Raw genomic sequence first — 18,595 nt, 5'->3', positions numbered from 1 at the left:
CTGCCAGTTCCACCACAGGTCCAGCTCGCCCCATCTTTGAGGACGTCTTACAAGAGGCAACATCTCAGGGATCTGGCCATGCCAACTTCTCAATGATACCATCAGGCAGGAGGTACAGGAGCCTGAAGACCTACACTACATGGTTCAGAAACAGCTTTTTCCCTTCCAACAGGATCTTGAACTAGTTCTCAAACACAGCCTCGGATTGTATTTTCCTCAATCTGCACTAATGTCTTTATGGTATGTTTTTATTTATTTTGATATGTAAATTACAAATAGTTTATGTTTATTTAGCTTTATGTTAACTCATGCTTGTAATATACAATGTGTATGCTGCAATTAAAAGGCTAATTTCCAGGGTACAGTATTTACATCCTGGATGTGTATGCTAATAATCATAATTTTGAACTTGATACACTTTAATTTTGTTTTTTTGTGCGATTCCTTAAAGTCGAAAAGTGCCTTCCCGCCCACCCTCGTGGTCTTCGAGAGGTTGAGCTAGATCCTGGCAAAGTGGTACTTGCCTGTCTCAAAGATGGCGTCTTCCAAACGTCTTGCGATGCTTCGCACTCAGCGCGAGGGCTGGGTCACGTGCCCAATTTGGCGGGAAGGCGTCGAAGTTGAGGGAGAAACCGAAACCACTGAGGCGGGAGCGGTAACTAGCGATAGTTAACGATTGGTTTTAATAACTACCGCGGGGTTATTATATCGAGTAACTGATGGTGTGCTTTAAGTAAACAAAGTGGAAAATATTAACCAAATATATTAACGCTAAACTATGGCATTAGTATGGTGTTACAACAGAGATTATCAACCAGTGCTTGTGTTTAATTAATGGTTTAATCAATAATTAACACTCCTCATTTTTCGCGGATAATTAGTAACCAACAGCTACTTCATAACGAATTAAATAACCATCAAAAATTTAATAAGATAATGATCACCAATATAAACGACCAATTATAGAATACCTATTAAACTAATTAATTATTAAGAATATAACTATTTATAACATTTCACCGACACTCAGCAATTTAATTATTAACTAGTTATTACTTCTTTGCAGATTAATTGACCATTAGCAGTATATTTGATAACGACGCTAACTGTGGCTTCTTGACAGGTTAATTAACCGTTAACTGTATAGCAACAGTATGATTAATTAGACACTTAACAGTATAGACTAATTAAGTTTTGGCTTCTTTAGAGGGTAATTAACTATTAATATATGACAGCAGAATTTAACTAAGCTGTACTGATTAAGAAGCAGTAAGCCATTAATAACAAACAGTAGTGCTTTAACTGATCAATAGCCATTCTTTATGAATAATAATAGAATTATTAATACTGAATAACAATGCAATAATTTATTAACTAATGCTTACTAATTGCAGTGTGACTCACCACAGGTCCTGTGTCCAAGGTCTAACGTTCTCGCTATGGAGTCGGCTGAATTTTCCCAGATTTTGGACATTGCACAAGCTTAGAAAAATAATGATTTACTTTGCACTTACCAGATAGTCAATTATCTCAAGTTCAACTTTAATTATCATTCAGCCATACATGAATAGAGCCAAATGAAAGGGGCCAAGGTGTAAAACACATCATCAACAGCACACTGCACATAGCACAAGTAATGTTATGATTTCAGAAAAACGTTCAGTCTCAAAAAAAATAGCACAAGTCCCTGAGTGGTATGACTGTAGTACTTACTGACTGCTAATTACATGGCTGACATTTAGGACAGCAATGAAGGTCCTCCATCTCTGTCTGTAGAGAAGGCTTCTTCATTGCTGTTCCTTCATTGTTTTTTGACCATCAGGGTTGTTAGCCCTGAACTTGGTGGACCAGTGGACTTTTCTTTGTCTGGCCTCTACCTTTTGATCTGTATGGCATGGGTGACCGTACCAACAGCCAAAGCACAAAGCCCTGACTCCATCCAACACAGCTCTCCGGGTCATTGAGGCACACAAGCCTCTAGACCATGACAAGGTTGTGATCCTTTTTGAGGTGTAACTGTAGATTGATGGGAAATTCCCTTTGGCCAGTGCTACCCATGAGGATCCTTATTGGTCTTATGTGTGTGACAGGAAAAGAAATGAAGTCACGAGGGTGATACAATAGGGACGTTTTGTACACTTTGAGATAGGCACATGGATAAGGATCACGTAGCAATTAGTTTGATTTGGCATCATGTTCAGCACTTACTTACCTCCTGTACCATATGTAGCCTCCCCCCTACCCCCATGGATAGATTTGGCTCCCTATTATGAACTTCTGAGTAACTTTTACTCTGAAAGCTTATCCCCATCCTTAAAAGTTGTGAAACATCTTAGTTATTTGAACTTGGAACATAAATGTGGGCATGTCACCATTTTCTCAGGACAGAAATGGCTAATATGAAAGGGCATACTTTTAAGATGATTGGAGGAAACTATAGGGATGTTGGAGGTAGGTTTTTTATGCAGAGAGTGGTTGATGTGTGGGAAGTACTGCTGGGATGATGGTAGAAGCCGATACATTAGGGACATTTAAGAGACTCTTAGAGACATGGATGATAGAAAAAAATGGAGGGTTATGTTGGAGTGAAGGGTTAGATTGGTTATGGAGTAAGTTAAGAGGTCAGCACACCACAGTGGCCAAAGGACCTGTACTATGCTATAATAGTCTATATTTTAAGAATGATTAATAATTCATTCTACTTCAAAAAGTCCTCACAAAAAGATCTCAAAAATGGCCCTCCGCATCATTTCTTTGAAGTGTACTGAATGTTGTTAAGTGGGATAAACCCAGAGCAAGACCCCAACAATGATTTGAAGTGGTTGACTGGATAATCACTTGATTTAGAACACAGAACATAGACCCCTGCTGTATGGTACTTTTTTATTCAGTGAGGAATTCTGTAGGGTCCTTTGTTCTACCATAGCCTCCAATGTGTCCAGTTTAGGACTGGTTTTGAATTTACATAAGAACATAACAAATAGGAGCAGGAGTAGGCCATCCGGCCCATTGAGCCTGCCCCGACATTCAATAAGATCATTACTGATCTGTTCGTAAACTCAGCTCCATCTACCTGCCTTTTCCCCATAACCCTTAATTCCCTTACTATGTAAAAACCTATCTAACTGTATCTTAAATATATTTAGTGAGGAAGCCTCAACTGCTTCCCTGGGCAGAGAATTCCACAGATTCACCACTCTCTGGGAAAAACAGTTTCTCCTCATCTCCGTCTTAAATCATCTTCTCCGAATCTTGAGGCAATGTCCCCTAGTTCTAGTCTCACCAATGGAAACAACTTTCCTACTTATATCTATGTATCCCTTTCAAAATTTTGTATGTTTCTATAAGACCTTCTCTTATTCTTCTGAACTCCAGAGAGTGTAGTCCTGGATGACTCAATCTCTCATCAGGTTAACCCTTTCATCCCTGGAATCAACCTGGTGAACCTCTTCTGCACTTCCTCCAAAGCCAGTATATCCTTCCTCAAGTACGGAGACCAGAACTGCACACAGTACTCCAGGTGCAGCCTCACCAGTACCCTGCATAGTTGCAGCATGACCTCCCTGCTTTTGAATTCAATCCCTCTAGCAATGAAGGGCAACATTCCATTTGCCTTAACCTGTCGTACCTGCAAACCAACTTTTTGCAATTCATGCACAAGCACTCCCAAGTCCCTCTGCACAACAGCATGCTGCAATCTTTCACCATTTAAATAATAATCTGCTCTTCTATTATTCCTTCCAAAGTGGATGATCTCGCATTTACCAACGTTGTATTCCATCTGCCAAACCTTGGCCTACTCACTTAACCTATCTATATCCCTCTGCAGACTCTCCACATCCTCTGTACAATTTGCTTTTCCACTCAGTGTCATCAGCAAATTTTGCTACGCTACACTCAGACCCCTCTTCCAAATCATCAATGTAAATGGTAAACAGCTGTAGGCACCCCACTCACGACTGACTGCCAACTGGAGAAACACCCATTTATACCAACTCTCTGCCTTCTATTGGTTAACCAATCCACTATCCATGCCAATACACTTCCTCTGACTCCATGCATCCGTATCTTATTTATAAATCTCTTGATTACTAATTAGATTAGTTTTATTTGTGAAAGTCAAGTTCAAGTCTATTATTATTCAACTGTATACATGTATACTGCCAAATGAAACAACTTCCCCACTGTCTTGAAACATACAGTGAAATATGTCATTTGTATCAATAACCCATGCAGTCCGAGGATCTGCTGGGGGCAGCCTGTAAGTATTTGGTGCCAACATAGCATGCCCACAACTCACTAACCTTAACCGTTACGTATTTTTTAGAATGTGTGAGGAAACCAGAGTACTCGAAAAAACCCACAATGCCACAAAGAGAATGTACAACCTCCTTACAGACAGTGGCAGGAATTGAACCCTGATCGCAGGATAAAAATACTGCTCTTGTGCGTTTGAAGGTAGCATGTCTGTTTTGTGACTGCATTTCCTCTGGCCGCCCTGGTTTCCTCACACATACCCTGGTGTGTAGGGGAGTGGTTGAGTGGTTGGGATTGTGGAGAGAATAAAATAGGACAGTACTAACTGAGTGGGCAGAAGGACCTGCAACTGAACTGTATAACTGACATTATTAACTGTGATTGCAGGCAATCTACTGGACTCAACACAACAATGGCAGTTGCCCAGAAGATGAAGAATGCTGTGGTACGGTGCTGTACAAATTTTATTAATTGAAGTTCACTCCTCCTAGGTCTGCAATTAATGTTAAATGACAGGGTGATAATGAAGTACTTATAAGCTACTTTGCATTAACAATCCCTCCCCTTTATATCTCTTTCTATCCCAACCCCTTTCTCTTCCTCCTTCAGTCTTCCCTCGACCAACTTAGAGTCATAGAGCCCACAGTGCAGCAACAGGCCTTCGGCCCATCCAGTCCATGCCAAACTGTTACTCTGTCTAATAACCTGGATCATAACCCTCCATTCCCCTCCAATCCATGTACCCAACAAAACTTCTCTTACGTGTTGCAATTAGATAGATAAATATACTTTATTAATCCCGAGGGAAATTTGGTTTCGTTACAGCCACACCAACCAAGAATAGAGCGTAAATATAGCAATACACAAAACCCCAACAATCAAACACCAAAATGCAAACTGTGCCAGATGGAAAATAAGTCCGGGACCAGTGTATTGGCTCAGGGTGTCTGATCCTCCACGGGAGGAGCTGCACGTTCGATGGCCACAGGCAGGAACGTGCAATTGAATCCACATCTATTACTTCACACTCTCAGCACTCTCTGAGTGAAGTTCCCTCTCAGGTTCCCCTTAAATATTTCACCTTTCACTCTTAACCTATGATCTCCAGTTTTAGTCTCACCCAAACGTGAAAAGAGCCTGCAAGTACTCACTCTGTTACTCACCCTGTCTATGCCCCTGTTAATTCTGTATGCATTAATAAGATCTCCCCACATTCTCCTAAGATGTAGGAGCAGAATTAGGCTATTCAGCCCATTGAATCTGCTCCGCCATTCCATCATGGCTGATCTATTATCCCTTTGAACCCCATTTTCCTGCCTTCTCCCCGTTACCTTTGACACCCTGACTAACCAAGAACCTTTTGACCTTTGCTTTAAATATACCCAGTTACTTGGTCTCCACAGCTGCCTGTGCCACTGAGTCCCACAGCTTCACTTCCCTCTGGCTAAAGAAATTCCTCCTTTTCTATGTTCTAAATGGGCACTGCTGTTTCTAGCACAATGCTATTACAGCTGTGGGTGTCAGAGTTTGGAGTTCAATCCTGGCATCCTCTGTAAGGAGTCTCTATGACTTCCCTGTGGAATGCATTTGGTTTGGGTGCTTTGGTTTCCTCTCATAGTCCAAAGACATACCAGGTGGCTTAGTTGATCATTGTGTATTGCCTGGTGATTGGATTAGGGTTAAATGGGGTTTGTGGGGGGGTTTAACTGGGCAATGTGGCTCAAAGAGCCAATTCTGTGCTGTATCTCTAAATAAATTAATTATGTAAATAGGTGTCTGTCTCTATTCTGAGGCTGTGCCCTCTGGTCCTAGACTTTTCCACTATAAGAAACATCCTCTCCATATCTACGCAAACACGAGGAAATCTGCAGATGCTGGAAATTTAAGCAACGCACATCAAAGTTGCTGGTGAATGCAGCAGGCCAGGCAACATCTCTAGGAAGAGGTACAGTCGACGTTTTGGGCCGAGACCCTTCGTCAGGACTAACTGAAAGAAGAGCTAATAAGGGATTTGAAAGGGGGAGGGGGAGATCCAAAATGATAAGAGAAGACAGGAGGGGGAGGGATGGAGCCAAGAGCTGGAACAGTTGATTGGCAAAAGAGATATGAGAGGATCATGGGACAGGAGGCCCAGGGAGAAAGAAAAAGCGGGGGGGGGGAGACCCAGAGGATGGGCAAGGGGTAGAAACATAGAAAATAGGTGCAAGAGTGTGCCATTTGGCCCTTCGAGCCTGCACCACCATTCAGTACGATCATGGCTGATCATCCAACTCAGAACCCTGTACCAGCCTTCCCTTCATACCCCCTGATCCCTTTAGCCACAAGGGCCATATCTAACTCCCTCTTAAATATAGCCAATGAACTGGCCTCAACTGTTTCCTGTGGCAGAGAATTCCAGAGATTCACCACTCTGTGTGAAGGAGTTTTTCCTCATCTCGGTCCTAAAAGGCTTCCCCTTTATCCTCAAACTGTGACCCCTCGTTCTGGACTCCCCCAACATCGGGAACAATCTTCCTGCATCTAGCCTGTTCAATCCCTTTAGAATTTTAAGCAACATACATCAAAGTTGCTGGTGAACGCAGCAGGCCAAGCAGCATCTATAGGAAGAGGCGCAGTCGACGTTTCAGGCCGAGACCCTTCGTCAGGACTAACTGAAGGAAGAGTGAGTAAGGGATTTGAAAGCTAGAGGGGGAGGGGGAGATGCAAAATGATAGGAGAAGACAGGAGGGGGAGGGATAGAGCCAAGAGCTGGACAGGTGATAGGCAAAAGGGGATATGAGAGGATCATGGGACAGGAGGTCCGGGAAGAAAGCTCACTCTTCCTTCAGTTAGTCCTGACGAAGGGTCTCGGCCTGAAACGTTGACTGCCCCTCTTCCTATAGATGCTGCTTGGCCTGCTGCGTTCACCAGCAACTTTGATGTATGTTGCTCGAATTTCCAGCATCTGCAGAATTCCTGTTGTTTCCCTTTAGAATTTTATACGTTTCAATAAGATCCCCCCTCAATCTTCTAAACTCCAGAGAGTATAAGCCTAGTCGATCCAGTCTTTCATCATATGAAAGTTCTGCCATCCCAGGAATCAATCTGGTGAACCTTCTTTGTACTCCCTCTATGGCAAGAATGTTTTTCCTCCGATTAGGGGACCAAAACTGCACACTATACTCCAGGTGTGGTCTCACCAAGGCCTTGTACAACCGCAGTAGGGTATAGTGAGAGGGACAGAGGGAGAAAAAGGAGAGAGAGAAAAAGAATGTGTGTATATAAATAAATAACGGATGGGGTACGAGGGGGAGGTGGGGCATTAGTTTGAGAAGTCAATGTTCATGCCATCAGGTTGGAGGCTACCCAGACGGAATATAAAGTGTTGTTCCTCCAGCCTGAGTGTGGCTTCATCTTTACAGTAGAGGAGGCAGTGGATAGACATATCAGAATGGGAATGGGATGTGGAATTAAAATGTGTGACCACCAGGAGATCCTGCTTTCTCTAGCAGACAGCGTAGGTGTTCAGCGAAACGATCTCCCAGTCTGCATTGGACCATCATGAAGGTCTCAAAGCTCTCTGCTTCTTTTTGGATTCCAGACCTAACCAGTTCCTCTCTACCACCACTCTGCTCCATCTAGCGGAATTAGTCCTTACTCTTAATCATTTCTGCTTTGGCTCCTCCCACTTCCTCCAAACTAAAGGTGTAGCCATGGGCACCCATATGGGTCCCAGCTATGCCTGCCTTTTTGTTGGCTTTGTGGAACAATCTATGTTCCAAACCTATTCTGTTATCTGCCCCCAACTTTTCCTTCGCTACATCGACGACTGCATTGGCGCTGCTTCCTGCACGCATGCTGAGCCTGTTGACTTCATTAACTTTGCTTCCAACTTTCACCCTGCCCTCAAGTTTACCTGGTCCCTCCCCTTTCTAGATCTTTCTGTCTCTATCTCCGGAGTCAGCTTATCTACTTATGTCTACTATAAGCCTACTGACTCTCACAGCTATCTAGACTATTCCTTTTCTCACCCTGTCTCTTGCAAAAATGCCATCCCCTTCTCGCAATTCCTCCGTCTCCGCCACATCTGCTCTCAGGATGAAGCTTTTCATTCCAGGACGAGGGAGATGTCCTCCTTTTTTAAAGAAAGGGGCTTCCTCCAGCATCAACTTTGCTCTCAAACGCATCTCTCCCATTTCACGCGCATCTGCTCTCACTCCATCCACCCGCCACCCCACTAGGAATAGGGTTCCTCTTGTCATCACCTACCACCCCACCAACCCCTGGGTCCAACATATTATTCTCCGTAACTTCTGCCACCTCCAACGGGATCCCACCACTAAGCACATCTTTCCCTCTCCCCCTCTCTCTGCTTTCCGCAGGGATTGCTCCCTATGCGACTCCTTGTGCATCCGTCCCCCCATCCCTCCCCACCGATTTCCCTCCTGGCACTTATCCTTGTAAGCGGAACAAGTGCTACAAATGCCCTTACACTTCCTCCCTTACCACCGTTCAGGGCCCCAGACAGTCCTTCCAGGTGAGGCAACACTTCACCTGTTAGTCGGCTGGGGTGATATACTGCGTCCGGTGCTCCCGATGTGGCCTTCTATATATTGACGAGACCCGACGCAGACTGGGAGATCGTTTCACTGAACACCTACGCTCTGTCTGCCAGAGAAAACAGGATCTCCCAGTGGCCACACATTTTAATTCCACGTCCTATTCCCATTCTGATATGTCTATCCACGGCCTCCTCTACTGTAAAGATGAAGCCACACTCAGGTTGGAGGAACAACACTTTATATTCCGTCTGGGTAGCCTGCAACCTGATGGCATGAACATTGACTTCTCAAACTTCCGCTAATGCCCCACCTCCCCCTAGTACCCCATCTGTTATTTATTTATATACACACGTTCTTTTTCTCTCTCTCTCCTTTTTCTCCCTCTGTCCCTCTCACTATACCCCTTGCCCATCCTCTGGGTTTCCCCCCTCCCCCTTTTCATTCTCCCTGTGCCTCCTGTCCCATGATCCTCTCATATCCCTTTTGCCAATGAACTGTCCAGCTCTTGGCTCCATCCCTCCCCCTTCTGTCTTCTCCTATCGTTTTGGATTTCCCCTCTCCCTCCCACTTTCAAATCTCTTACTAGCTCTTCCTTCAGTTAGTCCCGACGAAGGGTCTCGGCCTGAAACGTCGACTGTACCTCTTCCTAGAGATGCTGCCTGGCCTGCTGCGTTCACCCGCAACTTTGATGTGTGTTGCTCTCCATATCTACTCTAGGCCTATCAATATTCAATAGGTTTGAATGAGATTCTCCCAAATTCTTCTAAACTCCAGCAAGTACTGACCCAGATTATTAAGCACTCATATGGTAACCTTTTCATTTCTGGAATCATTCTCATGAACCTCCTCTGGAACCTCTCCTATGTCAACACACCTTACCACTGAATCATCTTGCAAGATAACCTTTAGGAAATCCTACATGAGTACTCCCAAGTCCCTTGCACCTCGGATCTGAATTTTCTCCCCACTTAGAAAATATTCTACTCATTTATTCCTTCTACCAAAGTGCATGACCATATACTTCCCAACACTGTATTCCATCAGCCACATCTTTGCCCATTCTCCCAAACTGTCTAAATCTTTCTGCAGACTCACGGCTTCCTCAACACTACCCCTCTACCTATCTTTGTATCGTCCGCAAACTCTTGGTCACAAAGTCATCAATTCTGTCATCCAGATCATTGACGTGAAAAGAAGTGGTCCCAACACTGACCTTTGCAGAACACCACTAGTCACTGGCAGCCAATCAGAAAAGGCTGCCTTTATTCCCACTCTTTGCCTCTTGCTAATCAGCCAGTCTTCCAGCCATGCTAGTATCTTTCCTGTAAAACCAAAGACTCTTAGCTTGTTAAGCAGTCTCATGTGTGGCATTTTGTCAAAGGCCTTTTGAAAGTCCAAGTAAGTAACTCTCCTTCCTCTATCCTGCTTGTTATTTCCTCAAATAATTCCAACAGATTTGTCGGGCAAGTTTTTTTCCTAAATAAACCATACTGACTTTGGCCTATTTTATCATGTGTCTCCAAGAATCCTGAAACATCATTTTTTTTTTGTAATTTATTTTTTTATTGAAGTTCATCATCAGACAAACATTTCTGTAAACTGTACATATAATCTTATTTGTCACAAATCTCCACATAATATTTATCTGAAGTATACACTTACAGAAAGGAGAGGAAAGGAACAATCGAAAGAAGAAAACTATGTCCAAAGTAGGGAGTGATCTTTTTTTTAACAACATATTCATTGACTTGTGAGAATAAAATCAGGCCTATGAGGTGTTACATAGTTAAAACATTTTTCCCAGTATGAATCAAATTGTTCCAAATGCTGTTACCTTCTCCATTTTGTAAATGTCCATTGTGATTTCCATCCATACATTTAAAGTTGGGATCTCCTATGATAACCATTTCCTGGTAAGGGTCTTTTTACCAGCCACCTGCAGTATATTCATTAAATATTTATCTCTTTTCAACCATTCTTGAGCTATATACCCAAAATATATGGTCTTACTCTCTCAGGGTATTTCACATTTAAAGGTGTCTTGTACGGCATTACGTATCCCACTCCAATAGTCTTTGATAATGGGGCATTCCCAGAAAATATGATAATGGTTTGCATTTTGGTTTCCACAATTTCTCCAGCAAACAGGGAGGCTACTATCATAATGGGATTTCTGAGAGGGTGCAATAGAATATCTTATCAAGTTTTTCCATCTGAACTCCCTCCATTTCTGTGAACTGGTACACTTCCATTGATACCTCCATATTAATATCCAGTCTTCCTCAGATATTATTATCCCTCCTTCTTTCTCCCATTTTGTTTTAATGTATGAAGTCGAATGTGTTTTAAGATTTGACAAACCCTTATACACACTTGAAATGATTCTTCTATGGTTGTCTGAATTATATGCTTTTCTAAACAGCTCTGTCAGACATGTACTTGCTTTGGTTACATTTTTAACCGTCCTATTAACATACTGTCGCATCTGTAAATACTTTATACTTTATTGTCGCCAAACAATTGGTACTAGAACGTACAATCATCACAGCGATATTTGATTCTGTGCTTCCCACTCCCTGGATCACAAATATTAAATATTAAAAATATTTAAAGTAGTTAAAATTAGTAAATATCACAATTTTAAATTATAAATCATAAATAGAAAATAGAAAAATGGTAAGTAAGGAAGTGCAAAAAAACCGAGAGGCAGGTCCGGATATTTGGAGGGTATGGCCCAGATCCAAGTCAGGATACGTTCAGCAGTCTTATCACAGTTGGAAAGAAGCTATTCCCAAATCTGACCGTACGAGTCTTCAAGCTCCTGAGCCTTCTCCCAGAGGGAAGAGGGACGAAAAGTGTGTTGGCTCGGTGGGTCATGTCCTTGATTATCCTGGCAGCATTGCTCCGACAGTATGCGGTGTAAAATGAGTCCACGGACCCGGAAGATTGGTTTGTGTGATGTGCTGAGCCGTGTTCACGATCTTCTGCAGCTTCTTTCGGTCTTGGACAGGACAACTTCCATACCAGGTTGTGATGCACCCTAGAAGAATGCTTTCTACAGTACATCTATAAAAATTAGTGAGGGTTTTAGGGGACAGGCCAAATTTCTTTAGCTTTCTCAGGAAGTAAAGGCACTGGTGGGCCTTCTTGGCAGAGGCCTCGGCTTGGTTGGACCAAGTCAGGTCATTTGTGATATTGACCCCGAGGAACTTAAAACTTTTGACCTGTTTCATTTGCGCACCACCAATGTAAATTGGGTCGTGCGGTCCGCTACTCCTTCTGAAGTCAACAACCAATTCCCTTGTCTTGCTGACGTTGAGGGATAGGTTATTGTCTTCGCACCATGCCACCAGTTTCTTAATTTCCTCTCTGTACTCAAACTCATCATTACCCGAGATACGGCCTACAATTGTGTCATCAGCAAACTTATATATTCAGTTTGATGGAAACTTGGCTACACAATCATAGGTGAACAGTGAGTACAGCAGGGGGCTGAGTACACAGCCTTGTGGGGCACTGGTGCTCAGAGTGATTGTACAGGAGAGCTTGTCCCCTATTTTTACAACCTGGGTCCTGTTTGTGAGGAAGTTGAAGATCCAGCTGCAGATCTGAGTGCTAAGGCCCAGGTTCGGTCGCTTCGCCAGGATGTTGTTGATCTTGATCTTGCTAGATTGGAGGTTTAGAAGGGTTTCTCGGGTATAGGATAGTGGAGAGGGCAGTTTGCTCGGGAGAGCACGCGCAAAGTCACCAGTTACCGGTGCCATCTTTAAAATACCGGTAAAAGTCTTGTTTTTCTAATAAGTGTTTCTCTTTGAACATTTCAAAACTGAACAGTGTTCCTTCTTTCATTATATTGCAAATAGCTGTTAATCCTTTAGCTGTCCAGTCCTTAAATCTAGCATCCAGTTTATTCGGCATAAAATCCGAGTCATATGCACGCCATTTAAGGATTGCAATGTCTCTCTCTAGTTTATATTCTTTTATAATAGTTTTCCATATTTTCAGAGTCTGTTTCACCCACAGGTTATCAATAGTATTTATGTAACTTTGTAGGTTGTTATCAGCCAAAATTGCCTGTATGGGGATGGAAAGTATCCTCTCCTCAATGTTTTTCCATTGACCGTCATATGATGGGTTGCACCAGCACATCACAGCTCTCAACTGTGCTGCAAAATAATAATCTCTAAGAGAAGGTGGGCCCCATCCCCCCTTTTCCTTGGCTAATAGCGAAGTTTTGAGACGAACCCTGGGCCTTTTATCTTGCCATATATATCTTGATAGCATCTTGTTCCATTCATTGAATTGATTTTGATTAATCTCTGTTGGTAGGGTCTGAAAGAGATATAGTAGTCTGGGCAGTATATTGATTTTAACAGATTCAATCCTTGAACTGAAACCAAGAAAAGGAATTAGGTTCCATCTTGCTATATCTTCCTTATTTTTTATATATAGGCTGATAATTGCATTCTGATAACTTTACCAAATCTTTTGGCATAATGATGCTCAAATATTTGACAGACTCTGTTTGCCGTGCCCAAGGTTATCTACTTTCAATTTCTCTTGGTGAGCTATAGTTATATGAAAGTAGTTGGGTTTTATCTATGTTGATCTTGTATCCTGATAATTGGCCATATTGTTCAAAGGATTGCATCAATTTAGGTAGAGTATGTTGGTTGCCCTAGATAGATCAAAATGTTATCTGCGTAATAGGCCAATTTGTGCTCTGTCCCTTTAATAGTAATTCTCCTGATATCTTCATTTTGTCTGATGTTTTGAGCTAATGGTTCCAGATATAATGCGAAGAGTAGCGGTGACCGTGCAGAACCCTGTCTCGTGCCCCTTTCTGGGGTAAAACTATTAGATAAATATCCATTGATTTTAATTCTAGCAGTAGGATTGAAACATTATCTTTAATAGTGGACTTCCAACAACAGAAGTCAGGCTAATTGGCCTATAATTTCCTTTCTTCTGCTTCCCTCCCTTCCTAAAGAGTGAAGTGACATTTGCAAATTTCTGGTCTTCTGGAAAAGAGAATGTTATGTTTCTTGAAAGATCATTATAAGTGCCTCCACATTCTCTTCAGCTACCTTTTTCACAACCTTGCCTTGTAATCCATCTGGTTCAGGTGACTTTTCCACCTTAAGACCTTTCAGCTTCACAAACATCTTCTACTTAGTAATAGCACGTACACTCACTTCTGTCCTGTAACACTCATGAATTTCCGGCATTAATCTAGTGTCTTCCATAGTGAAGTTATTAAGTTTATTTGACATTTCTTTGTCCCCCATTACTATCCTTCCAGCAGTCTAATGTCCATTCTCCTGCAGTTGAGTGAACAGGAGAATAGTGTGGCTCATAGGAGAAAAGGCAGGAGGAATAACTAGTGACAACCTACCAGGGACAAGTTGCAGTGGTTCCGTCTCTGGCACCGCGATGGGACCCTCAGCTCAGAAGGGAAGGAGGGAAAAGAGGAGAGCAGTAGTGGTAGGGGATTCGATAGTTAGGGGGACAGATAAGAGGTTCTGTGGAAGAGATCGAGAATCCCGGATGGTCTGTTGCCTCCCTGGTGCCAAGGTCTGCAATATCTCAGATGGAGTTCTCAGTATTCTCAAGAGGGAGGGTGAGCAGCCGGATGTCATGGTCCACGTAGGGACTAATGACGTGGGTAGGAAGAGTGAGGAGGTACTGAAAGGTGAGTTTAGGGAGTTAGGCGCCAACTTAAAGGACAGGACCCCCTGGCTAGCAATCTTAGGATTGCTACCAGTGCCACGTGCAGGCGGGTTTAGAAATAGTAAGATAGTGCAGATCAACATGTGGCTGAAGACATGATGCAGGAGGGAGAGCTTCAGATTTATAGATCATTGGGCAGTCTTCCAGGGAAGGTGGAACCTGTTCCGGTGGGGCGGTTTACATCTGAACTGGAGGGGGACAAATATTCTTGCAGGTAGGTTTGCTAAAGAGGCTCCAGTGGATTTAAACTAGATACAAGGGGGGAGGGGAACCAGAGTGCAGGAAAAAATGTAGGGGAGAAGGAAGAAAAAGAAAACAGTAAAGTTGTTTGCACCGTTAGTGATAAACAGAGAGTAAGAGGTGGAAATTTTCTTAAATGCATGTATTTTAATATTAGGAGCATTATAAGAAAGGTGGATGAGCTTAAAGCATGGATTGATTCCTGGAAGTATGATGTGGTAGTTGTTAGTGAAACATGATTACAGGAGGGGTGTGATTGGCAACTAAATATTCCTGGACTTAATTGCTTCAGGTGTGATAGAATCGGAGGGACAAGAGGAGGAGGTGTTGCATTGCTTGTCAGAGAAATTATTACAGCGGTGCTCTGGCAGGATAGGTTAGAGGGCTCGTCTAGGGAGGCTATTTGGGTGGAATTGAGGAATGGGAAAGGTGTAGTAACACTTATGGGAATGGGGAGCGAGAATTGGAGGAGCAATTTTGTAAGGAGATAGCAGATATTTGTAGTAAGCACAAGGTTGTGATTGTGGGAGATTTTAATTTTCCATACATAGACTAGGAAGCCCATACTGTAAAAGGGCAGGATGGTTTGGAGTTTGTAAAATGTGTGCAGGATAGTTTTTTGCAGCAATACAAAGAGGTACCAACTAGAAAAGGGGCAGTTTTGGATCTCCTGTTAGGGAATGAGATAGGTCAGGTGACGGAGGTTTGTGTTGAGGAGCACTTCGGGTCCGGTGATCACAGTGGCATTAGTTTTAATATAATTATAGAGAAGGATAGATCTGGACCTAGGGTTGAGATTTTTGATTGGAGGAAGGCTAACCTTGAGGAGATGCAAAAAGATTTAGAAGGAGTGGATTGGGACAATTTGTTTTATGGGAAGGATGTAATAGAGAAATGGGGGTCATTTAAAGGTGAGGGTACAGAATTTTTATGTTCCTCTGAAAGGAAAGGTTAAAAGTTTGAGAGAGCCATGGTTTTCATGGGATATTGGAAACTTGTTCTGTGTGGAATGAGCTTCCAGCAGAAGTGGTTGAGGCAAGTTCGATGTTGTTGTTTAAAGTTAAATTGGATAGCTATATGGACAGGAAAGAAACGGAGGGTTATGGGCTGAGCGCAGGTCGGTGGGAGTAGGTGAGAGTAAGAGTTCGGCGCAGACTAGAAGGGCCGAGATGGCCTGTTTCCGTGCTGTAATTGTTATATGGTTATATAGTGAATATAATCATATCCTGTTCAACCCTTCCATATAACCCAAATTCTCAAATCCTGGCAATATCCTTGTAAATTTTCTCTGCACTCTTTCAATCTTATTGATAATCATTCCTGCATGTAGGAAAGACTCCAAATTTGGCCTCACCAATGTCTTACAAGCTCTCTATACTCTGTACTCCCCTCTATCTGCAGTCTTCCAAGCCGCTCATTGTCCTTCCATTCATTTCTCCCTTATATAGGCTTCAGTTTAAGAGAATCATTCTCCTTTTGAGTATATCTATACCCACTGCTCTATAATATGCGACACCTCCCTTCCCCTCTGCGTCCGTTAGAAGGCTCCCTCTAACGCATTCATGGTGCTCATGTTTGTTCCATGACACAGAGTGCAGCCACGTTTCCCAGCAAGGTGAGCACGGAGCATCAGTCGCTTGTCCTGGTGAAGCGTCTTCTGGCTGTGGCAATCTCCAGCATCACCTATCTCCGAGGGCTATTTCCTGAGTACGCCTATGGTACACGATACCTGGACGGTAAGCATTCCTAACACCTGGCGTTAGGAGAGCTGGGGGAGGGAGAATGTTGGGGAAGAGAAGCCCTTTGTTGAATTGAGTCCATTTTAGTACACCCAGAATGTGTCAAGGCAACTTATTCCTTCCACATCAACAACCGCCAACACTTGCATCATTAACTGTACCTGGAAAGGCATCAGCACCAGCACAGAAACAGGCCCCTTCAGTGTTGAACTATTAATCTGCCTAGTCTTATCGACTTGCAGCCGGACCATAGCCCTCCATATCCTTATCATCCATGTACCTATCCAAATTTTTCTTAAATGTTGAAATTGACCCCATATCCACCACTTGCGCTGTCAGCGCGTTCCACACTTTCACCACCCTCTAAGTTAAGAAGTTCCCCCTCATGTTCCCCTTAAACATTTCACATTTTACTCTTAACCCATGACCTCTAGTTCTAGTCTCACCCAACCTCAGTGAAAAAAGCCTGTTTGCATTTACCCTATCTATCTATACCCCTCATAATTTTGTCTAGCTCTATCAAATCTCCCCTCATTCTTATACGGTCCAGGGAGTGAAGTGCTAACCTATTCAGCCTTTCTCTATAACCCGGGTCCTCAAGACCTGGCAACATCCTTCTAAATTTTTCTCTGCACTCTTCCAGTGTGCAGTATCAAAAATCTGAACATAAGTGCAGGAAGCTGAGTCTTCCAGTTTAGAATCAGGTTTATTATCACTTGTTTGTTGTGAAATTTGTTGTTTTGTGGCAGCCGTACAGTGCAAGACATAAGGAAAAACTTACAGAAAAACAGCACCATGTTATTACAGCTTGGGCTGTTCAATTCTGATGCTGTCTGTAATACGTCCTCCCTGTGAATGTGTAAGTTTTCTCCATGTGTTCTGATTTCCTCCCACATTCCAAAGACGAACTGGTTTGTAGGTTCCAAAGACATACTGGGTGGTGTGGCTCTTTGGGCGAAAGTGCCTGCTCTACGCTGTATTGCAAAATAAAATTTAAAAATTTACAGAGAAAAACACAGGTAGATGATTTCTGAGTGCTAGAACAGATTGGGGTGGCTCTCTGCTAATCCTGACCATTGGGTTTTGCTAGATTCATTTCCATGCTCATTAGTTTTTCAATTTTTTTTGACTGAAGATTTCCTGTGTTATTTTCTCCTCAGACCTTTGTGTGAAAATCCTGCGGGAAGATGACAACTGCCCTGGATCATCGGAAATCGTGAAATGGTTTGTTATGATTCTCCTGAATTTTAAAGTCGGGTTAATTTATAATGGTGCCATCTGTCAATTTCATAGTGCCTTGAACATCAGAAGGTTAAGAGTTGGCTTTATTTGTCATATATACATTTAAACCTACAGTGAAATGCATTGTTTGCGTCAACGACCAACACAGTTCAAGATGGTGCTGGGGCAGCCCACAAGTGTTGCCATACTTCGGGTGCCAACATAGCATGCCCACAACCTACTACACCTAACCTGTACATCTTTGGAATGTGTGAGAAAATGCATGTAGTCATGGGGAGGAATGTGCAAACTCTTCACAGAAAGTGGCGGGAATTGAACCCCAGTTAGTGATGGCTGATGCTGTAAAGTATTACACTAACTGTTATGCAACTGTGCCACTTTGTGGGGCCCCAGGCAGGACATGAAACAATTTGAGGGATAAACAGTTCGCTCGAGGTTATGCTTTTAAACTGGCTCTAGAATTACCGCCCTACACCTAACCTTCAGCTCCCTCTTAGCACAATATGTTGTTCTTGTTCCTTTCCGTGCCTTGTGACACATTGGCTGGCAACCTTTCTGTTTCTTTAGCATTTTTGTCTGTTTTTTACAAGGCTAAGTTGCTAGCCTGACACTCAACCCAGCACAGATGGAAAGCGTGCAAGAAGCCAGCCAGATTCAAACCCAGGATCACTCACCTCAAAGTCCGGTGCAGATGCCTCTACACCTCAGGCTGGTATCTAGCACAACATGACTGAGTGTTAAGTCTTCAGCCCATTTATTTATCACGTGTACATGGAAACATACAGTGAAACATTCAATACAAACTAAGGATGTGCTGGGGGAAGCCTACAAATGTTGCTATACGTT

At 42.9% G+C, this 18,595-nt stretch overlaps 1 protein-coding gene across 1 annotated transcript in view; it reads left to right on the top strand.

The window, feature by feature from the left end:
- The first annotated feature begins 602 nt into the window (after window positions 1-602).
- The window catches only part of hormad1 (HORMA domain containing 1), a 47,056-nt gene continuing 29,063 nt past the window's right edge, over window positions 603-18,595 (top strand). The window contains exons 1-4 of the mRNA XM_063032260.1: window positions 603-655; window positions 4,645-4,702; window positions 16,360-16,504; window positions 17,668-17,731. Of these exons, the coding sequence (XP_062888330.1) occupies window positions 4,670-4,702; window positions 16,360-16,504; window positions 17,668-17,731 (242 nt within the window). The 5' untranslated portion in view covers window positions 603-655; window positions 4,645-4,669. The remainder of the gene's footprint in view (window positions 656-4,644; window positions 4,703-16,359; window positions 16,505-17,667; window positions 17,732-18,595) is intronic.

Source organism: Mobula hypostoma, chromosome 2 (genome assembly GCF_963921235.1).
Source record: "Mobula hypostoma chromosome 2, sMobHyp1.1, whole genome shotgun sequence".
NCBI classification, from domain to species: domain Eukaryota; kingdom Metazoa; phylum Chordata; class Chondrichthyes; order Myliobatiformes; family Myliobatidae; genus Mobula; species Mobula hypostoma.
The sequence above is the reverse complement of the archived record's forward strand: the minus strand, read 5'-3'. Positions and strand labels throughout refer to the sequence as shown.